The 24,692-nt window shown below is 36.5% G+C and overlaps 4 protein-coding genes across 4 annotated transcripts; 3 read left to right on the top strand and 1 right to left on the bottom strand.

Annotated features, from left to right (window-relative positions):
- Positions 1–427: 427 nt before the first annotated feature.
- sdha (succinate dehydrogenase complex, subunit A, flavoprotein (Fp)) lies at positions 428–12,264 on the bottom strand. The gene is made up of 15 exons (XM_067412143.1): positions 12,147–12,264; positions 11,306–11,389; positions 10,977–11,138; positions 9,474–9,617; positions 7,956–8,120; positions 7,731–7,879; positions 5,961–6,085; positions 5,510–5,678; positions 5,137–5,332; positions 3,724–3,895; positions 3,397–3,515; positions 3,124–3,235; positions 2,166–2,296; positions 1,739–1,852; positions 428–1,027 (listed from the first exon to the last, which is right to left on the bottom strand). Exons 1-15 carry the CDS (start codon positions 12,204–12,206, stop codon positions 941–943), a joined length of 1,989 nt encoding a protein of 662 aa, XP_067268244.1. The 5' UTR covers positions 12,207–12,264; the 3' UTR covers positions 428–940.
- A 661-nt stretch (positions 12,265–12,925) lies between these two features.
- Positions 12,926–14,365, top strand: LOC137037829 (coiled-coil domain-containing protein 127-like). The gene is made up of 3 exons (XM_067412149.1): positions 12,926–13,106; positions 13,447–13,578; positions 13,679–14,365. The coding sequence occupies exons 2-3, from the start codon at positions 13,458–13,460 to the stop codon at positions 14,359–14,361; spliced, it is 804 nt and encodes a 267-aa protein (XP_067268250.1). The 5' UTR covers positions 12,926–13,106; positions 13,447–13,457; the 3' UTR covers positions 14,362–14,365.
- Positions 14,366–16,561: 2,196 nt separating this feature from the next.
- Positions 16,562–17,274, top strand: LOC137002153 (coiled-coil domain-containing protein 127-like). Its single transcript, XM_067361660.1, has 2 exons — positions 16,562–16,685; positions 16,769–17,274. The coding sequence occupies exons 1-2, from the start codon at positions 16,562–16,564 to the stop codon at positions 17,272–17,274; spliced, it is 630 nt and encodes a 209-aa protein (XP_067217761.1).
- Positions 17,275–18,484: 1,210 nt separating this feature from the next.
- On the top strand, positions 18,485–23,532 carry sqleb (squalene epoxidase b). Its single transcript, XM_067361659.1, has 11 exons — positions 18,485–18,551; positions 18,890–19,106; positions 19,189–19,360; positions 19,454–19,550; positions 19,773–19,886; positions 20,025–20,196; positions 22,217–22,312; positions 22,524–22,666; positions 22,799–22,895; positions 23,141–23,228; positions 23,319–23,532. The coding sequence occupies exons 1-11, from the start codon at positions 18,522–18,524 to the stop codon at positions 23,530–23,532; spliced, it is 1,440 nt and encodes a 479-aa protein (XP_067217760.1). The 5' UTR covers positions 18,485–18,521.
- The last annotated feature ends 1,160 nt before the right edge of the window (positions 23,533–24,692 follow it).

The following is a 24,692-nucleotide window of genomic DNA, read 5'->3' as shown; positions in this document are numbered from 1 at the left end:
TTATCTTGGTATATAAATGTTTTCCCGAGTGGAATATAAATCATTCAGCTTCAGGTTTGGTGCAATCTTGTCATTGCAGCTTGTCAAGATAACTAGGGCCTGAACCTTTTTGTGAACTCAGCTGCCATCCACAGGCAAGAGTACTCTACAACAGTCAAACATACCTGCAGTTAGATTTAATTGCAATGTAATTACTTTTTCAATGCGTATCCATCTCTTTTGTGATTCTCGGGTTTTGTGGATTAAGGGTCAACAGAAATATTCATGTTTTTAATTTAAAATTAATGTGTTACTTTACTAGTTACTTGAAAAAGTAATCTGATTATGTAACTTGTATTACTTTAATGTGTTACCACCAACACAGTCAACAATTCTCTCTCTCTCCAAAACATTTCAGTTAATATCATAAAACCAATCATTATCACCCGGATCATCTTTATTGAGTTTAAACAGAACCTTAAAAACAGAACATGCAAGATGTACAGAACTTTACATAACAGATGAGTTGTGAGTATATTTGAGAATGAAAGGCCACCTGGTCAAATACATGTGAAACTAGACACTGTATTAGCATCACAAACTATTAAGCTATTAAGTCTTTCATTTATTTTCCACAAGGTGCAAGTGTTTCTTGACAGCAAAATGACAAGCATTCAACAGTTAAGTATTAAATATTTAATGATTTACTTGCCAGTACAGTGTAGAGCAAATGTGATGGATGTGTTTCAGAGCATATACACCAATATCACACAGCTGTTATTGTTAAAGAACAGTTGAATCTTTACTGACTACTGTAGCTTTTCATTTGCTCTGATATTTCAGTACTGTGATCATATTTAATTGCAATGTAGCCTGTCAAACACAAGATATTCTTTCATTTATTGGCCGATTATAAATAAGCAAAAGGGCGGAGTCAGCTGGGGTTAACGTCAGGATGCATTTAATAGGAACGGATTGCAGGGGGAATAGCAGCACAGTCTTCTGCGTTCAGAGAGTGGTCAATCACGGGTCTGTATTCTAGAGTAACCTGAAACACACGTTTGTCAATGTTAGCGCATAGAAATGGATGTTTTAGTCCTTTATGCAGACTCACAAGACAGATTTAAAGTGCCCCAATTATGCTATTTTAAAAGGTTCCTAATTTAGTTTAGTATGATGTCTCCTAAAACACTTTAATTTCTCGTGATATACATTGCACATCACATCATTTCTCAAAGTGTCTCAAAGTGTCTACTGCATCCAGCACGTGTCAGAAATGAAACACCTGTCACCATATCTGAATTTCAGTGATACACAGTGATATGAACAAGAGTGTCGGTTTCTAAAGACCTCATCCTATAGAAGTCAATGCAAAGTGGATTTGCAAAGCTGAAAACAGCATCTTCTCAACATGTCGACAACACAAACCAAACTCTTCCAGTCTCAGCTACAACTAGAGTGTTTGAGGGAAGGTCAGAGCAGATGTTGTTCTCAGGCAGCCAATGAAGACCATAGGCATTATGCAAATTTGTTACATTGTTGGTAGGTATGTAACAGGAAGGGAGACTGGAAATGTTGACTGATTTCAGCAGTTCAGAATCAATTCTTTTTTAAGAATCTTTATTTGTTGTGGACTTTTGTGGACATTTTACTTTCACAAACAGCTATATTACACACTACACGAAAGGTACTATTTGAAAAAAGCATAACGGGGTTACTTTAAATGTGTACAAAGGAACAGAATCAATTATATATTTACCTTTCCTGTCTTGGGATCCACATAGGACAGTGTGTGTTTCCTCCAGTGCTGTTCAAAAGGCTTCTTCTCTTGTCCCTGCAGGGGTTTGGAATAGTCATACTCATCCACACGGTCCTATAACAAGAACAGGGAAACAGAACCATTAAAAACACAAACATTATTAACATGACAGTTGTGTCTTTAACACCATTATTCCTACCAAGCTGCAAGACCAGATTACAAAAAAAAACAAAAGTAACAATAGTCCATGTCAATGAACTACATACTATACTATGCACTATACTACTATTCCATTTTATAGTAGATAAGATGTCCAAATTAGACAAAAATGTACAGAGCACAAAAACCAGAGAGCTTTGTTATGGCTCTGTACATGGTACAAAATATTGTTGTCCTTAGACAAGCATGCTGGTTTCAGAAAGTTGACCTTGAAGTCCTCGCGGGCGTGAGCGCCCCTGCTCTCTTTACGGGCCTCAGCAGAGACGATTGTCTGCACTCCGTTCAACATCAGATTCTGCAGCTCCAGAGTTTCCACCAGATCAGTGTTCCACACAATGCCTAAAGACATAAAAGATGAATTTAGAGCACAGCGCATCATAAGAACCATCATACTGCAGAGACAACAACAACCTTTCTGTACAGTAATGAGTTTCTAAACTGCCATTCTAATTTTCAGTTTAGATTAGACTTTCTCATTGCTCACCAATATTTGATCAAAAGTACATACAATTGTGACATTTCATTTAATTTTAGTGTAAAATGTTCTACTTTGTAGTAATGATGCTGAAAAATCAGCTTGGACATCACATTAAACTTAATTTTAACATGATCCTTCAGAAATCATTCTTATTTTTTTCAGATTTATTTTATGGCAGTTTTGCCTTTTTATTGAGATAGGGCAGTTGTTGACAGGAAGCAAATTGGGAGAGTGAGTGGAAAGGATCGAGAAAGGTCCACGAGCCGGGACTCAACATCGGGTCACCCAAAGCACAACCGCGCTATGTGTGGAAGTGCTGCCCACAAGGCTATCGGCGCCAACCAGAAATCACTCTTAACATGCTGATTTGCTGCTCAAAAATATTCTTATTATTATTAATGTTGAAAACTGCTAAATATTTTTGTGGAAACAGTGATAAATGTATTCAGGATTCTTTGATGAATAGAAAGAGAACAGCATTTATTTAAAATTATCTTTTAAACATTATAAATGTCTTGTCACTTTTGATCAATTTAATGCATCCTTGGTGAAGTATTATAGTAAAGCTATAAATTTCTTATCTTAAAAATATTATTGATCCCAAACCTGAACTGTAGTGTATGTTAGCGTTTTTGAAGCTATTGAATTCCTAATTTATTTCATTTCTCCTGTGCCAGTCGTCTCTGACCTCTGTCAAATGTCTTGATGTCATCCAATGTCTTGTAAATGGAGTCCATTTTCTCACAACCCTCCTTCAGGACTTCTCCTGTGCGGAACACGGCAGCATGACTCTGCATGGTCTGAAAAAGAAAAACAGAAAACAGAAATGAAATTATTTTGAAATTAGTATCTTATAATGACTACTGGAGATCATCCGAAATGAGGCTTTAAACTGTCAAATTCCCATTTAATCAGTCTATAATATTACGTTTCTTTAAAGAACTGCAGTGAAATGACTTGCCTTCTGCATGTTGAGCCTGATTTCTGAGGTTCTGGTACTGCCGTTAGCAAAACGGATCTTGTCCAGATTGGAGACAGATGCTTCTCCTGCATTGGGTTTCAGAGGGGAAAGCTTCTCTCCTATGTGAGAGGATAAAAATATCACACCATTTTTAATGGTTTGTTTTAAGAAAATATATATAAACAAATGACTTTATAATGCCTTAAAACTTCATTACACAGTAATCCTTCATGAAATATTGCTGTTCTAGATTTAGTCTCTAGTTTAATAAAGGGCACTCATGAATTTGGAGCATTCCTTCACAAGTTCTAAGTCTTATAAAGCTACCTGGAGTGTTTGTCTCAGCAATAGTCAGGGCACAAGCACGTCCAAACACAACCAGATCCAGCAGCGAATTGGCACCCAGGCGGTTGGCACCATGCACTGACGCACAGCCGGCCTCTCCACAGGCGTACAGGCCTGGCACCACCTTATCCTCTCCATCCTTATAGGTGATGACCTGAGAGGATTACAGACAGGATATTAGCATTATGTTCTTATGAGAGTAGATTGCAAACAGTGATTGTAACATTTATGTTGAATTAATCAAATGTAATATTAATGTACACTATCTTTCAAAAGTTTGGAATCACTAAGATTTTTAATGTTTTTGAATCTTATGCTGACCAAGGCTGCACTTATTTGATGAAAAATACATTTTAGAACAGTAACATTGTGAAATATTGTAACAATTTAAGCAAACTTTCTATTTTAATAATTTAAAAATGTAATTTATTCCTTTGATGGAAAAGCTGAAATTTATAATTTAATACTCTAGTCTTCAATGTCACATGATCCTTCAGAAATCATTCTAACATGCCTATTTGGTGCTAAAAAACACAACAACATTTTTTATGATTATCATAAATTTTTATAGGATTCTTTGATAATTATAGTGTTTAAGAAAACATTTATTGTAAACAGAAATCTTTTGTAGCATTTAACACTTCCAGTTGTGATACAAAATTGTATGCTAATAACTGGTGCGGGAGAAGTAACACTCCATAATTTATGACTTAAAGGATATTACTTAAAAAGGTGCCACAAGCGATTTCTGAGAAACACTGTTGATATTTGAAATCAACCCAAACACAAACACACCCCTCCCTTCATGTCTCTGTCCCCAAAACACACAATGCAAGAGTGGATATCTCTTTATCACAGCTGAAGCGAAGCAAAATAATGCTTTGGCAAAGACGAACAAATGAACATACAATACACAAGCAGGAGTTGATTGTTAGTCACCAGCAGAACACCAGCTCCAGACAAATAATGGCACTCAAAACTGTTCAGTTAATATAGCTAACATTACAAAAACAGCATATCAGTTCTGTGAAACACAGCAAAAAGCAACACAACCTCAGCTCATCTGTTTTCAGGCCTTCCCGCTTAGGTTTCGCCAAAGCTTTTCGGGTCCTAAAGCTCTTGCCTGATCATAACCCTACGACCCCCAGTGATATTCATCTGACCTTTTCTCTTTTGTAATGTCTCTCAAATCTCCCTCTTGCTCACTCTCTCTTCTCCCCCCTCATAAGTGTTTATGCCCCCTACTGCTGATTGGCTGCAAGTGTGTTGCGGTGTAGTCCGATCCATTTCAACAGCGTTTCTCAGAAATCGCTTACTGACCCTTTAAGGGTTTGTTCAAATTTCTAACTTAAGATGAGCAGTAGTCAAAGTGATGGTGAAAAATGGGCAGAATACCTGTCCCTTGTAGTTGGTGGGGATGCCGCCCATGTTGTAGTGGACGGTGGGTAACACTGGGATGGGCTCTTTTGTAACGTCCACTCCAGCAAAGATCATAGCAGTTTCAGAGATGCCGGGGAGACGAGCAGCCAGCTGTTGGGGTGGAAGATGATGGAGCTGCAGGTAGACATGGTCTTTTTCTGGCCCAACACCTCTGGTGGGAACATGGTAGAAACTCATTTTAAGAAAGATAACACCAGTTCGTTTGTCAATAAATCAATCACTTTCTGTCTATGTAAGTGAAGTTAAAAACAAAACTTGCGAATCATTAAATAAGCAGCACATTAAAAATGGTGACTCTGTTGAGGGGTGGGCATTAAGTATTTTATACCTTCCTTCTCTGATCTCAATGGTCATGGACCGCGAGACCACATCCCTAGAGGCCAAATCTTTGGCATTGGGTGCATAACGTTCCATGAACCTCTCGCCTTCACTATTGATTAAGATTCCTCCTTCTCCACGGCAACCCTCTGTGATCAGGCAACCGGCTCCATAGATACCTAAGGGAGTACATCATAGGTCATCTGGAAGGGGCTGAATATTTATAACACAGATCATCAAGTATAAACATGGATGCATGTAAACACAGCAGAGAAATAGTATAACTATTCATGTAATATATGACTGCTAGACAACATATAGACAAGACTAATCTGACATGCGAGACATAATCATGTTGTAAACTATACTGAGATGACAACTTGAGTAAACTGTTACTTCACAATCAGTGGCAAAGATGCTTTGATGATGCTTTATAGTGAAACTACTTTAAAAGGACTCACCTGTGGGGTGGAACTGAACAAATTCAAGATCCTGGCAGGGCAGACCTGCACGTGTCACCATGGCATTACCGTCTCCTGTGCTAGTATGGGCTGATGTACAGCTGAAGTATGTGCGGCCATAACCACTGCAGAGAAACAAACAAATAAAGATATTGATTTGGTTATGTTGTAAAAACACACTGTATTAATAATATATACACTGTTCCAGCAAACTTGACCAAAAATAGTAATTATACAAGTAGTTTGTTATAATTAGAAAATATGCATTGAAATTAAAATCTTATTGTTATTTTAGTGAACAAACAGAACCAATCAAACTTCAAAAGATGTAACTGATAAGTTTAAGAAAAAAGAAAAAAAAATTTAACCTTCTGTTATACCTTTGAATACTTAAGGAAGCTTGTTTTATACCAATAAAAAAAAAAGTTAATTGCAACTCTTTATATCACAATTCTGACTTTTTTTCCCCTCAGAATTGTGATATATAAACTCACAACTGTGAGTTATAAAGTCGGAATTGCGAGATGTAGTAAATTCTGACTTTATATCTCATAATTCTGACTTTTTAAATAAAAAGATAAAGTGTCACAATTACCTTTTTTTTTTATTTTATTCAATGGCAGAAACAAGCTTCCATAAATACTACTGTTTCTGTTGTTAAAGGTGCACTAGAATTAAAAATTGAATTTATCTTGGCATAGTCAAATAACAAGAGTTCAGTACATGGAAATGACATACAGTGAGTCTCAAACTCCATTGTTTCCTCCTTCTTATATAAATCTCATTTGTTTAAAAGACCTCCGAAGAACAGGCGAATTTCAACATAACACAGACTGTTACGTAACAGTCGAGATCATTAATAAGTACGCCCCCAATATTTGCATATGCCAGCCCATGATCGAGGCATTACACAAGGGCAGAACGTCTGTATGTGCACAGCTGAATCATCAGACTAGGTAAGCAAGCAAGGAAAACAGCGAAAAATGGCAGATGGAGAAATAATAATAACTGACATGATTCATGATAACATGATATTTTTAGTGATATTTGTAAATTGTCTTTCTAAATGTTTCGTTAGCATGTTGCTAATGTACTGTTAAATGTGGTTAAAGTTACCATCGTTTCTTACTGTATTCACGGAGACAAGACTGTCGTTATTTTCATTATTAAACACTTGAAGTCTGTATAATTCATAAACACAACTTCATTCTTTATAAATCTCTCCAACAGTGTAGCATTAGACGTTAGCCACAGAGCATAGCCTCAAACTCATTCAATATCAAATGTAAACACCCAAATAAATACAATACTCACATAATCCAACGCATGCATTCAGTATGCATGACGAACACTTTGTAAAGATCCATTTGAGGGTTATATTAGCTGTGTGAACTTTGTTTATGCACTGTTTAAGGCAAGCGCAAGCTCTGGGGGCGGAGAGCGCGCGATTTAAAGGGGCCACAACCTGAAATCGGCTCGTTTCTAATGATGCCCCAAAATAGGCAGTTAAAAAAATTAATTTAAAAAAATATATGGGGTATTTTGAGCTGAAACCTTAGACTTATATTACATCTTTTAAAAAAAAGTTCTAGGGCACCTTTAACTAACACAAAAATATTTTTCATTCATTGAAATAAAATAAATACAATATAAATATCAGATGAATATAAGTTTCCTAAAGTACATACAGTAAAATGACTAAAAGCTATAAATAATACTAAAATAACACTGCCGGATGCTTGAGACAGAAAACCAGATCATGTCTCTTACCCAGTGGCAATGACTGTGTTCTTGGCTCTGAAACGGTGGATGGATCCGTCCTCCATACATAGAGCAATGACTCCCTTACACTCTCCATCCTCCATCAACAGATCCAGGGCAAAATATTCGACAAAGTAACTGGTATCATACCTCAGGGACTAGACACCAACAGACACAATCAGATAAGGCTCAACAGGTGCTCAAGTTCTAGCTGACTTTCAGATTCTCACTCACCCGTCCATAGAGTGTGTGAAGCAGGGAGTGACCCGTCCTGTCTGCCACACAACAGCATCTGTGAGCCTGACCTCCTTTACCAAACTTCAAACTCTGACCTCCGAAGGCACGCTGATAGATCTTCCCGTCCTCGGTACGGCTGAAAGGCATACCGAAGTTTTCCAGCTGAAAAGACATAATATCAGCTGATGAAATTGGAATACTTTCAAAGTGACAATAGCCGGGTTTTCATTACAGATGTGTAAAACTTTTGTGATATTTTCTAAATGTATATAAAACTATTGTGAAATGATGGCATTTCCATTAACCGATGTTATGTAACTAAAACTTAATTTTTTCCTCTCGCCATAAGTCATTCCAAAAATCATGGCAATGGATGTTAGCAGGTTTAAGTATATCACAGCCACTGAACTAACCATTACTTTTTTAATCGAAGGAGATGAGGGCGTATAATCCAAGCATTAAAGGTGCTAAAGAGGATCTTTTCGTCGACTGAGAAACCAAAGACTGTTAGTGAGTTTTTGAAATGAGCACTTGCGTAAGTGCTCCTTCACAGCTCATTTCGAGGGAACGCCTCCCAAAACTCGTGCACGAGTATTGGAACACAAGTGTTTACCACCGGCATTCGCTGTGTCGTGTTAGTGGATTCATTTTGTCGGACTCACTGCAGGTAACTCATAATCCACAGTTGTTACTCCTGTCTCCTGACAAAAACACAGCATGCGGTGCCTGTGGAGTGTGGAAAGTTACTGGAGCGCGCAGCCGCGCTCGTCTCTCACAAGGAACGTGATGGCAGTGATTGACAAGCCAGAGGGCCAATCCGCGCACGTCTCTCACAAGGAACGTAATGGCAGTGATTGACAAGCCAGAGGGCCAATCGTTTACACGATGATCGCGTAAACGATTGGCTGATCTTTTTAAGGCCCTACCTCGTTCACAGATGATGTATATTAATATTATTCCTTTCAGTGCACCTAATAAATAGTCTTTTATCAGTTAGTAAAGACAGTTTCAAGTAATATTGCAAAAATGTATAAAACAAAACATCCTCTTTAGCACCTTTAATGGCAAGGAAAGCCCCTTATACATAGGAGCGACCATGTATGAGGCGTTTCTGGGTGTTTCTCCCTATCTGCTTCCAGGTCTTTATAAAAATTGTGGCATTTCTTTGTTGTTTAGAATCCAGTATTCCCATTATTCTTTTGTCTTTTACGAGTTTAATAAAGAACTCTGTATCATCTTCAGTCCAAACATACCACGCCATCTTAAAAGATTGATCGACTTTTACGTACACCAGGTGATCTGTAAATGCGTAAACTGTTTCCATTGCAGTTTTGAAAACTATTGCTTTTTCAAATTGCCTGAAAAACCACCTCATGTGAGCATAAAAAAATTTTTTGCGATGTATGGGATTTTTTCGATTGGGCGCATTTTCAATTCGCAATTTCAATTTGCGCAATTTGAAGGGTAATGGAAATGCAGTTAATGACAGTGACAGGTCATGTGATCATCGCTCACCTCAACCACTGCAGCAGGGGCCTGCTCGGTCATGTAGTGAATGGCATCCTGGTCTCCCAGCCAATCAGATCCCTTCACTGTGTCATAAAAGTGCCAACGCCAGTCGTCGTCCTCCATGTTTCCTAATGCAGCATTAATCCCACCCTAAATGTTAAAATATAAATAAATAAAAAATATTAAAAATATTATATAAATGTTATAAATATATATATAAATAAAAAGTTGTGAGCCATTGTGAATAAATTGATAAAATGAATTTGTTAAATGTGTGTTATATTATATATTATATATATATATATATACACACACACATATACAGTACAGTCCAAAAGTTTGGAACCACTAAGATTTTTTTATGTTTTTAAAAGAAGTTTCGTCTGCTCACCAAGGCTACATTTATTTAATTAAAAATACAGTAAAAAAGTTTGGGTTCAAAAGTTTGGGGTGAGTAAGAATTTTTATTTTTATTTTTTTAAAAAAAGAAATTAAAGAAATGAATACTTTTATTCAGCAAGGATGCATTAAATCAATCAAAAGTGGCAGTAAAGACATTTATAATGTTACAAAAGATTAGATTTCAGATAAACACTGTTCTTTTGAACTTTCTATTCATCAAATAATCCTGAAAAAAAATATTGTACACAAATATTTTGTACAATTGTACACATTAAATGTTTCTTGAGCAGCAGATCAGCATATTAGAATTATTTCTGAAGGATCATGTGACACTGAAGACTGGAGTAATGATGCTGAAAATTCAGCTTTGCATCACAGGAATAAATTACTTTGTGAAATATATTCAAAAAGAAAAAAAATTATTTAAAAAATAGAATTTTAAATTGTAATAATATTTCACAATATTACTGTTTTTACTGTATTTTTAATTAAATAAATGTAGCCTTGGTGAGCAGACGAAACTTCTTTTAAAAACATTAAAAATCTTAGTGGTTCCAAACTTTTGGACTGTACTGTATATATATGTATATATGTATGTATATATGTATGTATGTATGTATGTATGTATGTATGTATGTATGTATATATATATAAAAATAAATGAATTTATAGTCATAGACTGACATATTCTAAGAGAATATTAATTCTGTATTAGTTAGAACATACATATTGATCTTTTGTTTTTTCAAAGTGGCATAAGAATATCAGAGGTGTAGTTTCAAAGGTTGAGCTGCATTATGAACTTTAGACTTCTTGAACTGAAAATGACTGCACAGCTCTCACAGGTTACAAACTGATTCTCATTCAATCTCTTCCTGAGCAAACTATTTGATTCTGATGCATTACAGTTTTCATATTACTACTTGTTCTTTCAAAAAAATATAATTGTTACTAAATTAAACATCAGCAAACACTGATTTGCAAAAACTGGTATACATCCAGAAGACAAATTGTTATGCTGCTGCAGTACATGAGTGGGTATAAGAGGCAGATTAATAAGTTACTGAATGAGAATAACCCAATAAACCCAAAAGGAAATCTCCAAACCTGTGCGGCCACTGTGTGTGAGCGGGTGGGGAAAAGTTTGGTGACACAGGCAGTGTTGAAGCCGGCCTCCGACAGACCGAAAGCAGCGCGCAGCCCTGCGCCACCGGCTCCCACCACGACAGCATCAAACTCATGGTCTACTACTGGATACTGAGTGGAGATCTGAGAGGAGAAATACCAAAAACACAATGATCACGCAAGGCCACTCGCCTATAACATCTAGTTTTGCTACTTTAAGGTGACGACTGGAACTAGAATTCAACAGTACCTTAATAGCCGGGAAAATGAAAGCTACTGAAACCAAACAAGGAAGCAGCATAAATACTTACACTATCTGAGACTTTTGCATCTCCCTTTTTTCCATAGATGGAGAAATGTAACTTGCGGTTGCTTGCCTGGCACACTGCTGGCAGCTGGATGGAATGACAAAAACATCATTGCAATACAAAACAGACAGTGACAGCAATCTAATGTAGATGTGAGATGTCTGGTTATTGTGTTTCATTTGAACAAAACATAGGCTGAGCATCCATACTGGAGACTGGGGATATATGCAAGGAAAATTATAAGATAAAGTCATTTGCTGCGCTTGTGTATGTTTATGATTTGTAGGACACATTGCCATAACACATCTACAAACTTTAACAGGTGACTGTAGCTGTCATTTATATCTGTAATAAACACTAGAAACAATTCTTAATTCAACTTTCACAGCAGTCTGTTTTTATATGAAATTAAAATAACAATCATGCATTCAAACACTTAAAAAGTAATCACCTAAAATAATAACACGAGCATAAAGTATCACATGGCTAATGCTAATGCTGCCAGCTTGACCTTCAATGTATCCCTGTTTACAAAATATCTAAACATTACTTCTATAAAATTACACATTACATTAGGTTTCAAACCCTCAGGCATTTCTGCTAAAATGATAAGCTCCATAAATAAAACAGTATCACATAATGTGTAGCCTACACTCCAGTAACAGAGACACTGAGACTATGTAACAGTGTTATCCAACACAGCAGATGATGGTTACAAAACCAATACATAACAAAGGGTACAACAGACCAAAGCGTGTCTCAGGATAAAACAATTAAACTCTCGGCCTGTAATGAACAAATGCCATTAAAATAGAAAGTATGCCCAAGATTTGAAAAGACTTACAGCTTTAGATGACACAATCTTTCTCCCGAGGACACGGGAGGCAGCGCACACCGCAGCCATGTTGCTCGAATCTTTCTGAATGATAAACGCGAGCGCCTGTGTGTGGAGCTCGTGAACGCTCTTGTGATGTAAGTGGTAGTAGACTCAGTTCCACGAATCGGTTCTTTCGAACCGTAAAAAAGATTCAGCGAGTCTCTGACTTCACGGCGCGGCGTAATGCATTGTACTCGACTCGTTTTATTAATAAGTTATTTTAATCGCATTTGTAGGTCAGTTTGTTGTACCCTAGATGATTAAAAAAAAGCTTCTCGCAACATGAGCCAAATCATCAAATGCTCACTGATGGTACGCTGCTTACTCGGTTAAATCGGTTCGGTCTGCTTCGTGAACGTGTCGTGACAAGAAATCCATTATATTAATTTCAAATAAGTATAATTACTTACAATATAGTGAATAATAAAACAAATTTGAGATATTTATTTCTCTAAATAAATTACGAAAAATTGAACATCGTTAGCTCGTTCTTTTTACAACTAAAATATTTGAACATTTACCACTTCATTTAAAATGTGATTAAATTAAACTGTTGTAAAAAAGGCTCAACCAAACTGATTAAAAAGATTCAAAAGAACCATTTGGTTCTAATGATTCATGAACATAGACTGTAATGAATCGCCATCCAGTTTCCCAGCTTCAGTGCGGACCGTACCAATATTTGTCCACTGTGGGGGGATTTGTTGGTTAGCGGTCATACAGAAAACAAACACAAACATGTGTTTAAGATGGGTGGAGTTATTTCCTGTAAATGCCACTGTATATAACATAGCCTTCTAGCTTTAAATAAGCAATATTTTTCCCAAGAACATTAACGCAGGTGTTAGCTTTACCAAATAATGGAAGCGACTATTTGAATCTATTTGAGAACGGGGGTCAATGTCAAGTGCTTTGGATACTTGCAAGGTAAAATGGACATTTGATGTAGTATTGTATTACTAGCATGTATTGTTCTTGCCTGATTAATGATACATTTTCTTTGTTAAATATAACTAGCCAAATCGTGTATGCATGTTGTGGAAACAGGAAGTGTCATATTTCAACTAGGAGGTCTCGCGCTGCTGCTCAAGTTTCTAGTTATGAACTGAATGGGGATGCTACGTCAGTTTCATTATGTTTGCATAAGGACAACAATGCTTCATTATACATTAAAAAGGGGCATTTGGTTTACAGTATTTACAATAGCATTTCCCTTTTTATATCATATTGGTCATATGTTTGATAGAAGTATGTTTTTATTTTTCAGCTGCAGTCCACATGAACAACCTGAATGATCCTCAGGACTGGAATATAAGGCCGGAGAGGCAAGGCGGTGGTGGGGACAGCAGTAAGTGGAACTATGCCCTCCTTGTGCCCATGCTGGGGCTTGCTGCCTTTCGTAAGTACTACACCACACTATTGCCCTTTACTAGCATGTATGTTTTAATCAATTGTACTTAAATGTAATTTTTTTCTTCCTCCTGGGGATGGATTCCTAGGATGGATCTGGTCCAAGGAGTCTCAAAAGGAAATCGAGGAGGCCAAGGTGAAGTATGAAAAGATCGTAAAGACAATCCAAAAGGACCTGGATGTGAAGTACAGACAGACGCTCTCTGAAAACCGCAGAGAAACAGCTCGGCTCGAGCTTGATCTAGAGAAAGAAAAGCAGCGGGCACATGGCTACCGTCAAGCCCTGGCATCGCAGAGTCAGAAGCTCGAGGAGGAACGTCGAGGCATGAGGCTGGAACGTGAAGCTCTAGAAAACGAGAGATCTAGATTGCGTTACGGAGGACCTGGTGGCGCCCTCTTCCACGAGGCGTTGCAAAAGGAAAAAGAGCGAGAGATGAGAGCTTCACTGGCTCTGAAGGAAGTAGAACACAGATTGGTGGAAAGACAAAGGGCCTTTTGCAGTATTTTGGTGCCTCGTGTGAGGAGGGTGGAGATGGAGAAGGACCTTCTGGTTCAGACAACCAAAGAGCCCCTTCTTGCACATCTGGAGATGGAGGACGGTCTCAGAGATATTTTTAAGAATGACCGCAGTTGTGCAGAGTATCTCAACACAGATGAGCGGAAGAATGGAAGTCTCATGTGGCTGTATCTCAGATACTGGCAGCTGCAGGTCACTCTTCAAACACACCAGAGAGCTGAAGCTGCTATACTCGGGATACAGACAAAAAAGTGACACTGGGAGAGCAGAAATGAATCTATATCAATAAAATGATGTATTTTAAATGACTCATTACCAATAAAGCTAATGAGATTCAATTTTCATGTCATATTGTTTTCTTAGTGCGAAGAGCAATTTAAGTTTGTACATACAGTGAGTCTAAATACCATATACACAGTAAAATATCTATTTTTTATTGTTGTAAAATAAGTTTTTAGGACTCATGAGGTGCAAGTGGTCAAGAATATTTAACTTAAATACTTAAACTCACACAAAACTCATCCATACTTCATGCATCTGACCTAAATTCGGACATTGTTGGCATGATGATGCCAGAAAGACAGCATAATTATTCCATTAACATGAATCCAAAAAGAGAGCATCGGTCAGTGCAAGATTGGATTTGCTCAAAAAAGTGCCACTTGATTAAAAGAAACCCCTCAATACATTAAAATCATTGCACTGTAAAACACATCTAATGCAAATAAAAATATAGCAAATCAGGCCAGTTGTATTTCCAAAGGGGGTGGGGATTTAAAAAAGCTTTGCATTTGTAGAACCAGTTTAACCAGTGCTGAATAAATAGTTAAGTTGAGTTGTCATGAAAATATTCATGAGGAAAAACAACATTATGCCCTTCAGTTTATTCTGATACTCAAAGACAAGGTAAGTCAAGCTTACAAACTCTATTATTATATGAAGGCCTAAAATAATTTAGGTGCAAGTTAAAAAAAAAAGATATACATGCATGCATACCAATACGAGTTAGGACATGTAGATATAAAGGAACAATTTGCAAGAATTTGCTTTCAATTATTTTTTTCCCTTAACAAATAAAGGCATTGAGCTGATGTTAACTGCATGGTTCTCTTTTCAAATAAATACTCTGTTCAGTATTTATATTGTTGATTAATTTAAATTTTACTGCTTTAATTGTTAAACTGTCTGTCTGTGTATGCTTTGAATACTTGCAAGGTAGTATTCTATTGCCAAAATGTATTGTTCTTGCAGGATTAATGGGAAATTTGCTTTGTTCAAGGAAAAGAAACTGGCAGAGCCAAGTATGTATATCTCAAGAAGTCTCAAATTTCAAGTAATAAGAAGTTCTCATGCTGCTCATGTATCTAGGAACTGAATGAGAATGCGACATCAGTTTCTTTGCATAAAGACAATAATGCAACATTACAAAAAAATTAAAAAAAAAAAAGGTAATTGGATGTCAGAATAAATCTATATGTCTATATATACAGTACAGTCCAAACGTTTGGAATCACTAAGATTTTTAATGTTTTTAAAAGAAGTTTCGTCTGCTCACCAAGGCTACATTTATTTAATTAAAAATACAGTAAAAACAGTAATATTGTGAAATATTATTACAATTTAAAATAACTGTGTACTATTTAAATATATTTCACAAAGTAATTTATTCCTGTGATGCAAAGCTGAATTTTCAGCATCGTTACTCCAGTCTTCAGTGTCACATGATCCTTCAGAAATTATTCTAATATGCTGATCTGCTGCTCAAGAAACATTTATGATTATTTTCAATGTTGAAAACAGTTGTGTACTTTTTTTTTCAGGATTCCTTGATGAATAGAAAGTTCAAAAGAACAGCATTTATCTGAAATACAAAGCTTCTGTAGCATTATACACTACCGTTCAAAAGTTTGGGGTCAGTAAGAATTTTTATTTTAATTTTTTTTTAAAGAAATTAAAGAAATTAATACTTTTATTCAGCAAGGATGCATTAAATCAATCAAAAGTGGCAGTAAAGACATTTATAATGTTACAAAAGATTAGATTTCAGATAAACACTGTTCTTTTGAACTTTCTATTCGTCAAATAATCCTGAAAAAAAATATTGTACACAAATATTTTGTACAATTGTACACATTAAATGTTTCTTGAGCAGCAGATCAGCATATTAGAATGATTTCTGAAGGATCATGTGACACGGAAGACTGGAGCAATGATGCTGAAAATTCAGCTTTGCATCACAGGAATAAATTACTTTGTGAAATATATTCAAATAGAAAACAGTTATTTTAAATTGTAATAATATTTCACAATATTACTGTTTTTACTGTATTTTTAATTAAATAAATGTAGCCTTGGTGAGCAGACGAAACTTCTTTTAAAAACATTAAAAATATTAGTGGTTCCAAACTTTTGGACTGTACTGTATGTATGTATTTATTTTACAGCTCCAGTAAATATGAACAACCTGAATGATCCTCAGGACTGGAATATACTGCCAGAGAGGCAGGGTGATGGTGGTGGGGACAGCAGTAAGTGGAACTATGCCCTCCTGGTGCCCATGCTGGGGCTGGCTACCTTTCGTAAGTACTACGCCACACTATTGCCTTTTACTAGTGTGTATTTTGTGATTAACTGCACTTAATGTATTTCTTTGCTCTCTTAGGATGGATTTGGTCCAAGCAGTTTCAAAAGGAAATTGAGGACGTCAAGGTCAAGATGCAAAAGGACCTGGATCTTGAACGTCAAGAATATCGTAACATAAAGTTGGAATGTAAAGCTCTAAAATACAAAATATCTATGTTCCATGAGGCCCTGGAAAAGGGAAAAGAGCAAGAGCAAGGAGCTTTAAATGCTCTGAATGAAGTACAGAATTTGCTGATGCAAAGGCAACAGGCCTTTTGCAGTCCTTTTGTGTATTGTTCATGGAGGGAGCAGTTAGAGAGAGACCTAATGGCTTATACAGCCAAACATCCCCTTGCACATCTGAAGATGGAGAATGATCTCATTGATATTTTTAATAATGATCGCAGCTGTGCCGAGTATCTCAACGCAGATCCGCGGAAGAATGGAGGTCTCATGTGGCTGTATCTCAGATACTGGCGACAGCAGGTCACGCTTCAAACGCACCAGAGAGCTGAAGCTATACTCGGGATGCAGACAAAAAAGTGACACTAGGAGAGCAGAAACGAATTATGTGTTTTAAAAGACCACATTGCCAATAAAGTTAATGAGACTAAAAATGTGTTTTATTGATTTCTTTGCCGGAAGAGCGAATTTGAATTTGTGCTACAGAACAGAAAGTGTAAATACAATGTACACAGTAAAAGGACAAAAATATATTTGGATATTTAACAAAACTCATCCATACCTAATTTATCTTATCTAAATTATGCCACTGTTGACATGATGAGACCAGAAAGAGAGCAGCAGTTTATATCAGTGTGACCTTGGATGGAAATCCTTATATTCATAATATGTTATTAGGGGAGTGTAATATGGAAATCACATATTTAATGTACATTTATGCATTTAGCAGATGCTTTTTATGCAAAGCGACTTATATACTAAGAGCTATTTCAGGAAAATATGTTTGACCCAGTGTGGAACTAGAATTAGTATATTCAACACTAAATCAATTTTACTGCTGTCTACATTTTAATATCAGGTTTTATGATTTACTCCCTTGTCTGAATGTCCAGTATACTATCCCAACAAATTTCTGTTAAGATGTAATATTTTATGGAGCTAAACTACTCCTGAATTGAACCAATGACAATGTGGTTTAAACTGTGAAAGTGCTGCAAATTTGTCATGTAAATACACTAAAAGGAAGTTGAGGTTGAACCCAAATGCAGTTTTTTTTTTTTTCAAGAAGCAACGAGGGAACAACAGGAAACAACACAGGCAAATTAAAAGTCCAACTAACAAAACAAGAGCACACAGACATGATGTAAGTCTGTCCTAACAACATATTTAATTATAATAAGATGGTGTCATCTGTGTTTTGCAGTTTGCAAACATAATAATATAAAATATAAAATAGATAAATAAATAGCCTAATAATAAAGTGATAAATAAATACCTATCTGTTCAGAATTGCCTAATTTTCACTTCTTTAGTATTCCCTTATCATGCAGTGCACATGATATTATACACTTAAAATAATTAATTAATTGGTTAATTTATTTCCTTGTAGTCCAATGTGTGCTGTCCATAGATTGTGGCGCTGTCAAAGGGGCGCAAGACTTTGATCTAACCGTACAGTGATATGATTGGATGACTGGATTAAATGGGCGGGGTTTATACACTCGATGCCACGCGCGTCGTCTAAGCTCCTCTCTTCTGTCAACCTACTTTGCTAGATAAATGTCATGATTTCAATATTTCGCCGATATAGATTCAACAATTCTCTCTGTATGCTCATCTTTAATTCACGACATTTTAAGGTATGACAATGGAGCCATCTCTGATATGTACATTATTTAAGAACAATGTCGACGCTATTTGATAATGACCTACATAGACTATTGTCATATGATCTATCTATCTATCTATCTATCTATCTATCTATCTATCTATCTATCTATCTATCTATCTATCTATCTATCTATCTATCTATCTATCTATCTATCTATCTATCTATCTATCTATCTATCTATCTAATGTCTGACTGTCAAAAAAGTCCTCAGAACTATAATTAATTGAGGGTTACTTTTTCATTGTTTTTATTTATTATCTACTATATTGTTATATCTATCTATTATTATCTATTATTTATCTACAGAATGATACCACCACCAACACTGGAGATTTTGTTGCCCCAGAACCTGATGTCATCATTGTAGGGGCCGGTGTTTTGGGCTCTTCATTGTCGGCGGTTCTTGGGCGAGATGGACGCAAGGTTACAGTGATTGAGAGGAATCTTAGAGAGCCGGACAGAATAGTTGGTGAATTGCTACAGCCTGGTGGATATCGTGCCCTCAAAGAATTAGGCTTGGAAAGTGAGTTTCTACTTGTGTATTCCAGTCTGAGCACTTGGCCACCAATTTTCTTTATACTGACCTATAATCATTATTTTTATAGAATCAGTAGAGGAGATAGATGCAAACATTGTGAATGGTTATATCATCCATGATGTTGAAAGTAGGATGGTCGTGGAGATTCCTTACTCACAAGATCAGACTCAATGTGGCCTAGCTTTCCATCACGGTCGCTTTATCATGGGACTGCGTAGAGCTGCACTGGCAGAGCCAAAGTAAGACCAACATATGCGTCTTACATGTTTAAAATATTGCATATAATATTATAAAAGTATTTTTAATAACATATTTACCTGGTGGTTGTTGAGTGTGAGGTTCATTGAAGGCTCAGTAACATACCTTGAAGAAGAAAATGGCCGTGTCACAGGCATCCAGTACAAGGACAAACATTCTGGAAGAATAAAGGTTAGTCAAGAGACCACATGTTTGTATGTTAACCAGTGATATTAAATATTTGGGTAGCTTCAACATCATAACTTTTGAGTGAAAAAAATCATTATAAACATTAGGGATCATTAACTGATTACATTTGTACTTGAAGCATGTATGGTTAAAATCACAAAGTTGTTAAGTAGTAAAATATTTGCTGTATTTTAAGTATATCATCAGTCACTATCTGTTTTGCAGAGGTTACGTGCTCCTCTGACAGTGGTGGCAGATGGATGTTTTTCAGAATTCAGAAAGCGTTTGAGCTCGGAAAGGGTTCAGATCTGTTCCAACTTTGTAGGCTGCATAATGAAGGTACGAGGTGCTCTGGTGTAATGTCATAAACCTTTTACTATTTCACAACCATTAAATAGTTGCTTTTAAAAGAAAACCCAGCTTATTTTAAATTTATACATAACACACAACTTGTATTGCATTGGTTTGTCTTCTCAGAACTCTCCTCAGTACAAGCCCAACTATGCTGAACTAGTTCTGAGCTGCCATGGACCGGTTCTGATCTACCAGATCTCCGCCACTGACACACGCGTTCTGGTGGACATAAGGGGACGTCTCCCCAAAAACCTTAGCCAATACATGATTGAGAAGATCCATCCGCAACTGCCAGGTCAGAGAACTGATATAATTGTCAATAAGAGTGTATTTAAAGGGATAGTTCACCCAAAAAGGAAAATTCTGTCATCATTTTCTCACCCTCAAGTTGTTCCAAACCTGTATACATTTATTTTTTCTGCTGAGCACAAAAGAGCTATTTTGAAGAATGTTGGAAACTAAACAGTTGATGGGACCATATTTTTTTGCCTCCATACTATGGAAGTCAGTGGTACCCATCAACTGTTTGGTTACTGACATTCTTCAAAATGTCTTCTTTTGTGTTCAGGAATTAATACAGGTTTGGAACAACTAATGACAGAATTTTGAATTTTAGGTGAACTATCCCTTTAAGTGAGGTTTCAGTCCACATACAAACCCGATTCCAAAAAAGTTGGGACACTGTACAAATTGTGAATAAAAAAGGAATGCAATAATTTACAAATCTCATAAACTTATATTTTATTCACAATAGAATATAGATAACATATCAAATGTTGAAAGTGAGACATTTTGAAATGTCATGCCAAATATTGGCTCAGTTTGGATTTCATGAGAGCTACACATTCCAAAAAAGTTGGGACAGGTAGCAATAAGAGGCCGGAAAAGTTAAATGTACATATAAGGAACAGCTGGAGGACCAATTTGCAACTTATTAGGTCAATTGGCAACATGATTGGATAAAAAGAGCCTCTCAGAGTGACAGTGTCTCTCAGAAGTCAAGATGGGCAGAGGATCACCAATTCCCCCAATGCTACGGCAAAGAAATAATGGAGCAATATCAGAAAGGAGTTTCTCAGAGAAAAATTGCAAAGAGTTTGAAGTTATCATCATCTACTGTGCATAATATCATCCAAAGATTCAGAGAATCTGGAACAATCTCTGTGTGTAAGGGTCAAGGCTGGAAAACCATACTGGATGCCTGTGATCTTCGGGCCCTTAGACGGCACTGCATCACATACAGGAATGCTACTGTAATGGAAATCACAACATGGGCTCAGGAATACTTCCAGAAAACATTGTCGGTGAACACAATCCACCGTGCCATTCGCCGTTGCTGGCTAAAACTCTATAGGTCAAAAAAGAAGCCATATCTAAACATGATCCAGAAGCGCAGGCGTTTTCTCTGGGCCAAGGCTCATTTAAAATGGACTGTGGCAAAGTGGAAAACTGTTCTGTGGTCAGACGAATCAAAATTTGAAGTTCTTTTTGGAAAACTGGGACGCCACGTCATCCGGACTAAAGAGGACAAGGACAACCCAAGTTGTTATCAGCGCTCAGTTCAGAAGCCTGCATCTCTGATGGTATGGGGTTGCATGAGTGCGTGTGGCATGAGCAGCTTACACATCTGGAAAGGCACCATCAATGCTGAAAGGTATATCCAACTTCTAGAACAACATATGCTCCCATCCAGACGTTGGCTCTTTCAGGGAAGACCTTGTATTTTTCAACATGACAATGCCAGAACACATACTGCATCAATTACAACATCATGGCTGCATAGAAGGATCCGGGTACTGAAATGGTCAGCCTGCAGTCCAGATCTTTCACCCATAGAAAACATTTGGCGCATCATAAAGAGGAAGATGCGACAAAGAAGACCAAAGACAGTTGAGCAACTACAAGCCTGTATTAGACAAGAATGGGACAACATTCCCATTCCTAAACTTGAGCAACTCCTCAGTCATCAGACGTTTGCAGACTGTTGTAAAAAGAGGGGATGCCACACAGTGGTAAACATGGCCTTGTCCCAACTTTTTTGAGATGTGTTGATGCCATGAAATTTAAAATCAACTTATTTTTCCCTTAAAATGTTCTCAGTTTAAACATTTGATATGTCATCTATGTTGTATTCTGAATAAAATATAAAAATTTGAAACTTCCATATTATTGCATTCTGTTTTTATTCACAATTTGTTCAGTGTCCCAACTTTTTTGGAATCGGGTTTGTACATGAGCTGATAAAAAAATGTCACTGGATTAAAATGAATTATAGACAGTTTTGCAAATTTTCTTCGCTTTGTTGTGTCTGATAGATCACTTAAAGGGGCTGTTTTTGTTGGCCGTACAAAACAACCGTCTGAAATCCATGCCTGCAAGTTTCCTGCCATCATCACCTGTCAATAAACCAGGTAACTGCACAGTATAGATGCAGTATATGGTAGAGATACAGCAGTGGCAGTTTCTCATTGTAGTCTTTATTATAGTACATAGATTTAATTACAAAGAAGCTTTATTGTTGTTGTTATTCATTTAAGCAGGCACTGTAATATGTTACCTATTATGTCATATAGACCGTTGCAACTGAATTATATTAAAATAGATCTATCTGTCCTCTTACAGGAGTCTTGCTTCTTGGAGATGCTTATAACATGAGGCATCCTTTAACTGGAGGAGGGATGAGCGTAGCACTTAATGATGTCATGATCTGGAGAAGTCTGCTTCAGAATGTTCCGGATCTCAGTGACAACACGGCCTTGTTGCAGGTTAAAAGCCTAGGGTTTTATTAGATAAACCAGAATTAAAAATATTATAACATTTTATTAATTTAAAAATGAAGGTTTGCTCCAATGCTGTTCTCTTACAGTCATTGTATTTTTATTTTACCCCATCCATAGGCTAAAAAGAAATTCCACTGGGAGCGGAAGGTGTCTCATTCATTTGTGGTGGATGTTCTAGCACAGGCACTACATGAGTTGTTTGCTTCAAAAGACTGTAAGCATCTGCTTTTATGTTTCTGAATTAAAATACAGTTGATACAACATCCTATTTCCAATTTTCATATTTATGTTGCCACTAGAGGGAACTCTTCTACCATGAGCCAAATGTTCATCTCCAAAGACTGGCCTCTTATGTAATTGACTGCTGTACACCATAAACACTTGCTGATTATAATAATATAGATCATCAAACGATTTTAATCATTGCAAATGATCATAACTTGTCTCCTCTGTTTGCAGATTCAATATTATATCTCAGAAGAGCCTGCTTGTGTTATTTTCAGTTGGGAGGCGAGTTTGTGTCAGGGCCAGTTGGACTGCTATCTGTGTAGGTTCAGACTTCATTACAATCAGACAAATAACTATAAATGTACATAATTACTGTATGCATATATCTAACATCTGTATCAATCATCAGGCTGAACCCCCGCCCCGTGACACTGATCGGTCACTTCTTTGGTGTTGTATTGTATGCAGTCTACTTAAACATCAAGGCAGAGGTAAGACAGGACAGAGCAGGAGTGCTGCTGAGGAGCATGGGAATTATTTATCGTGCATGTGCGATCATATTCCCTTATATCTTTTCTGAATTTAAATACCTCTTGTATAGATTTTTTAGGCCTTTGGAATGAGTGTTAACTGTCTGATATCATGAGACAAAATAATAGTTATTATAAAGACTTTAAATCCCGGTTCAAATCCCTTCACTAAAATTTATGTTCACTGTAAAGCTGCTTTGACACAATCTGCATTGTAAAAAGCACTTTTTATATAAATAAAGGTGAGTTGACTTGACATGTATATACATTTCAGTATTTATACTGAATATATTTTATATATAATTATATGCATTTATATGCTTTTTACAGAATTCACATGTACTTAAAACTGTTAAATAAAATTTATTATCAGGTTGTTTTCCATGATGGTGCAAAAAACAGCAGATTATAGCCATAATGACTTGGGGATCATAAATACAGATCACTCTGCCCTACAAAATTGCAGTTACTACACATTTTCTCAAAATCAGGTCTTTTAGACTATAATCTGTCTGCTGACAAATGGGTTTGGCTCAACTATGCTCACATTCAGAGAAAACCGAGTGTGAAAATGGATATCCAATCAATTAAAAAAACTTTGAAACCGTTTCAGTTCCAGCGGTGGCATATTTACTGTTTGGCCTTTGTCAAACATTGTTTATCCAGTTAACAAAGTTCTCCAAGATTAAAGGTGCAATCACATAGCTGAAATTTCAACAAAATTTCTCAGGAAAAAGGGTTCATTGTCCATTATCTATAATGATGCATGAAGCACAGCTCACACAGAAGTTACTTTCAAAACAAGCAGCTTTCTGTTAGTGGTAAATTTATGTGATCAACTTGAAAATGAGCAAAATCTGTTTAGGAAACTCTTTCACCCTTAAGCTAAACTCACAATAGCATGGATTCCTATTGAAATGACTGTATTTTGCCTGAAATTTTTTACAAAGCAGCAATGAATGTGATCAAAATAATAAATGCGAAATCATCAGTGTTGAGGAAAGCTACTTTTAAAAGTAATGCATTACAATATTGCGTTACTCCTTAAAAAACTAATTGTGTTACTTAGTTACTTTTTCTCACCTGGGCTGGGCTTGCTTGTTTTTTATAACAACAACAAAAAAAGTTTTCTTTTTGGCAAACATCAAGGCCCTTTCACACTTAAAGTGAACCTCAGGCTGAAGGAAATGCATATTTACACCTGTACAGTAGAGGGCGCAGCTCAAACAAACCTTTTAGATGTGCGGCCATTC

This window comes from Chanodichthys erythropterus, chromosome 15, assembly GCF_024489055.1.
Source record: "Chanodichthys erythropterus isolate Z2021 chromosome 15, ASM2448905v1, whole genome shotgun sequence".
Lineage (NCBI taxonomy): Eukaryota > Metazoa > Chordata > Actinopteri > Cypriniformes > Xenocyprididae > Chanodichthys > Chanodichthys erythropterus.
Note: the sequence above shows the minus strand (reverse complement) of the source record. Positions and strands in the feature narration are given on the sequence as shown.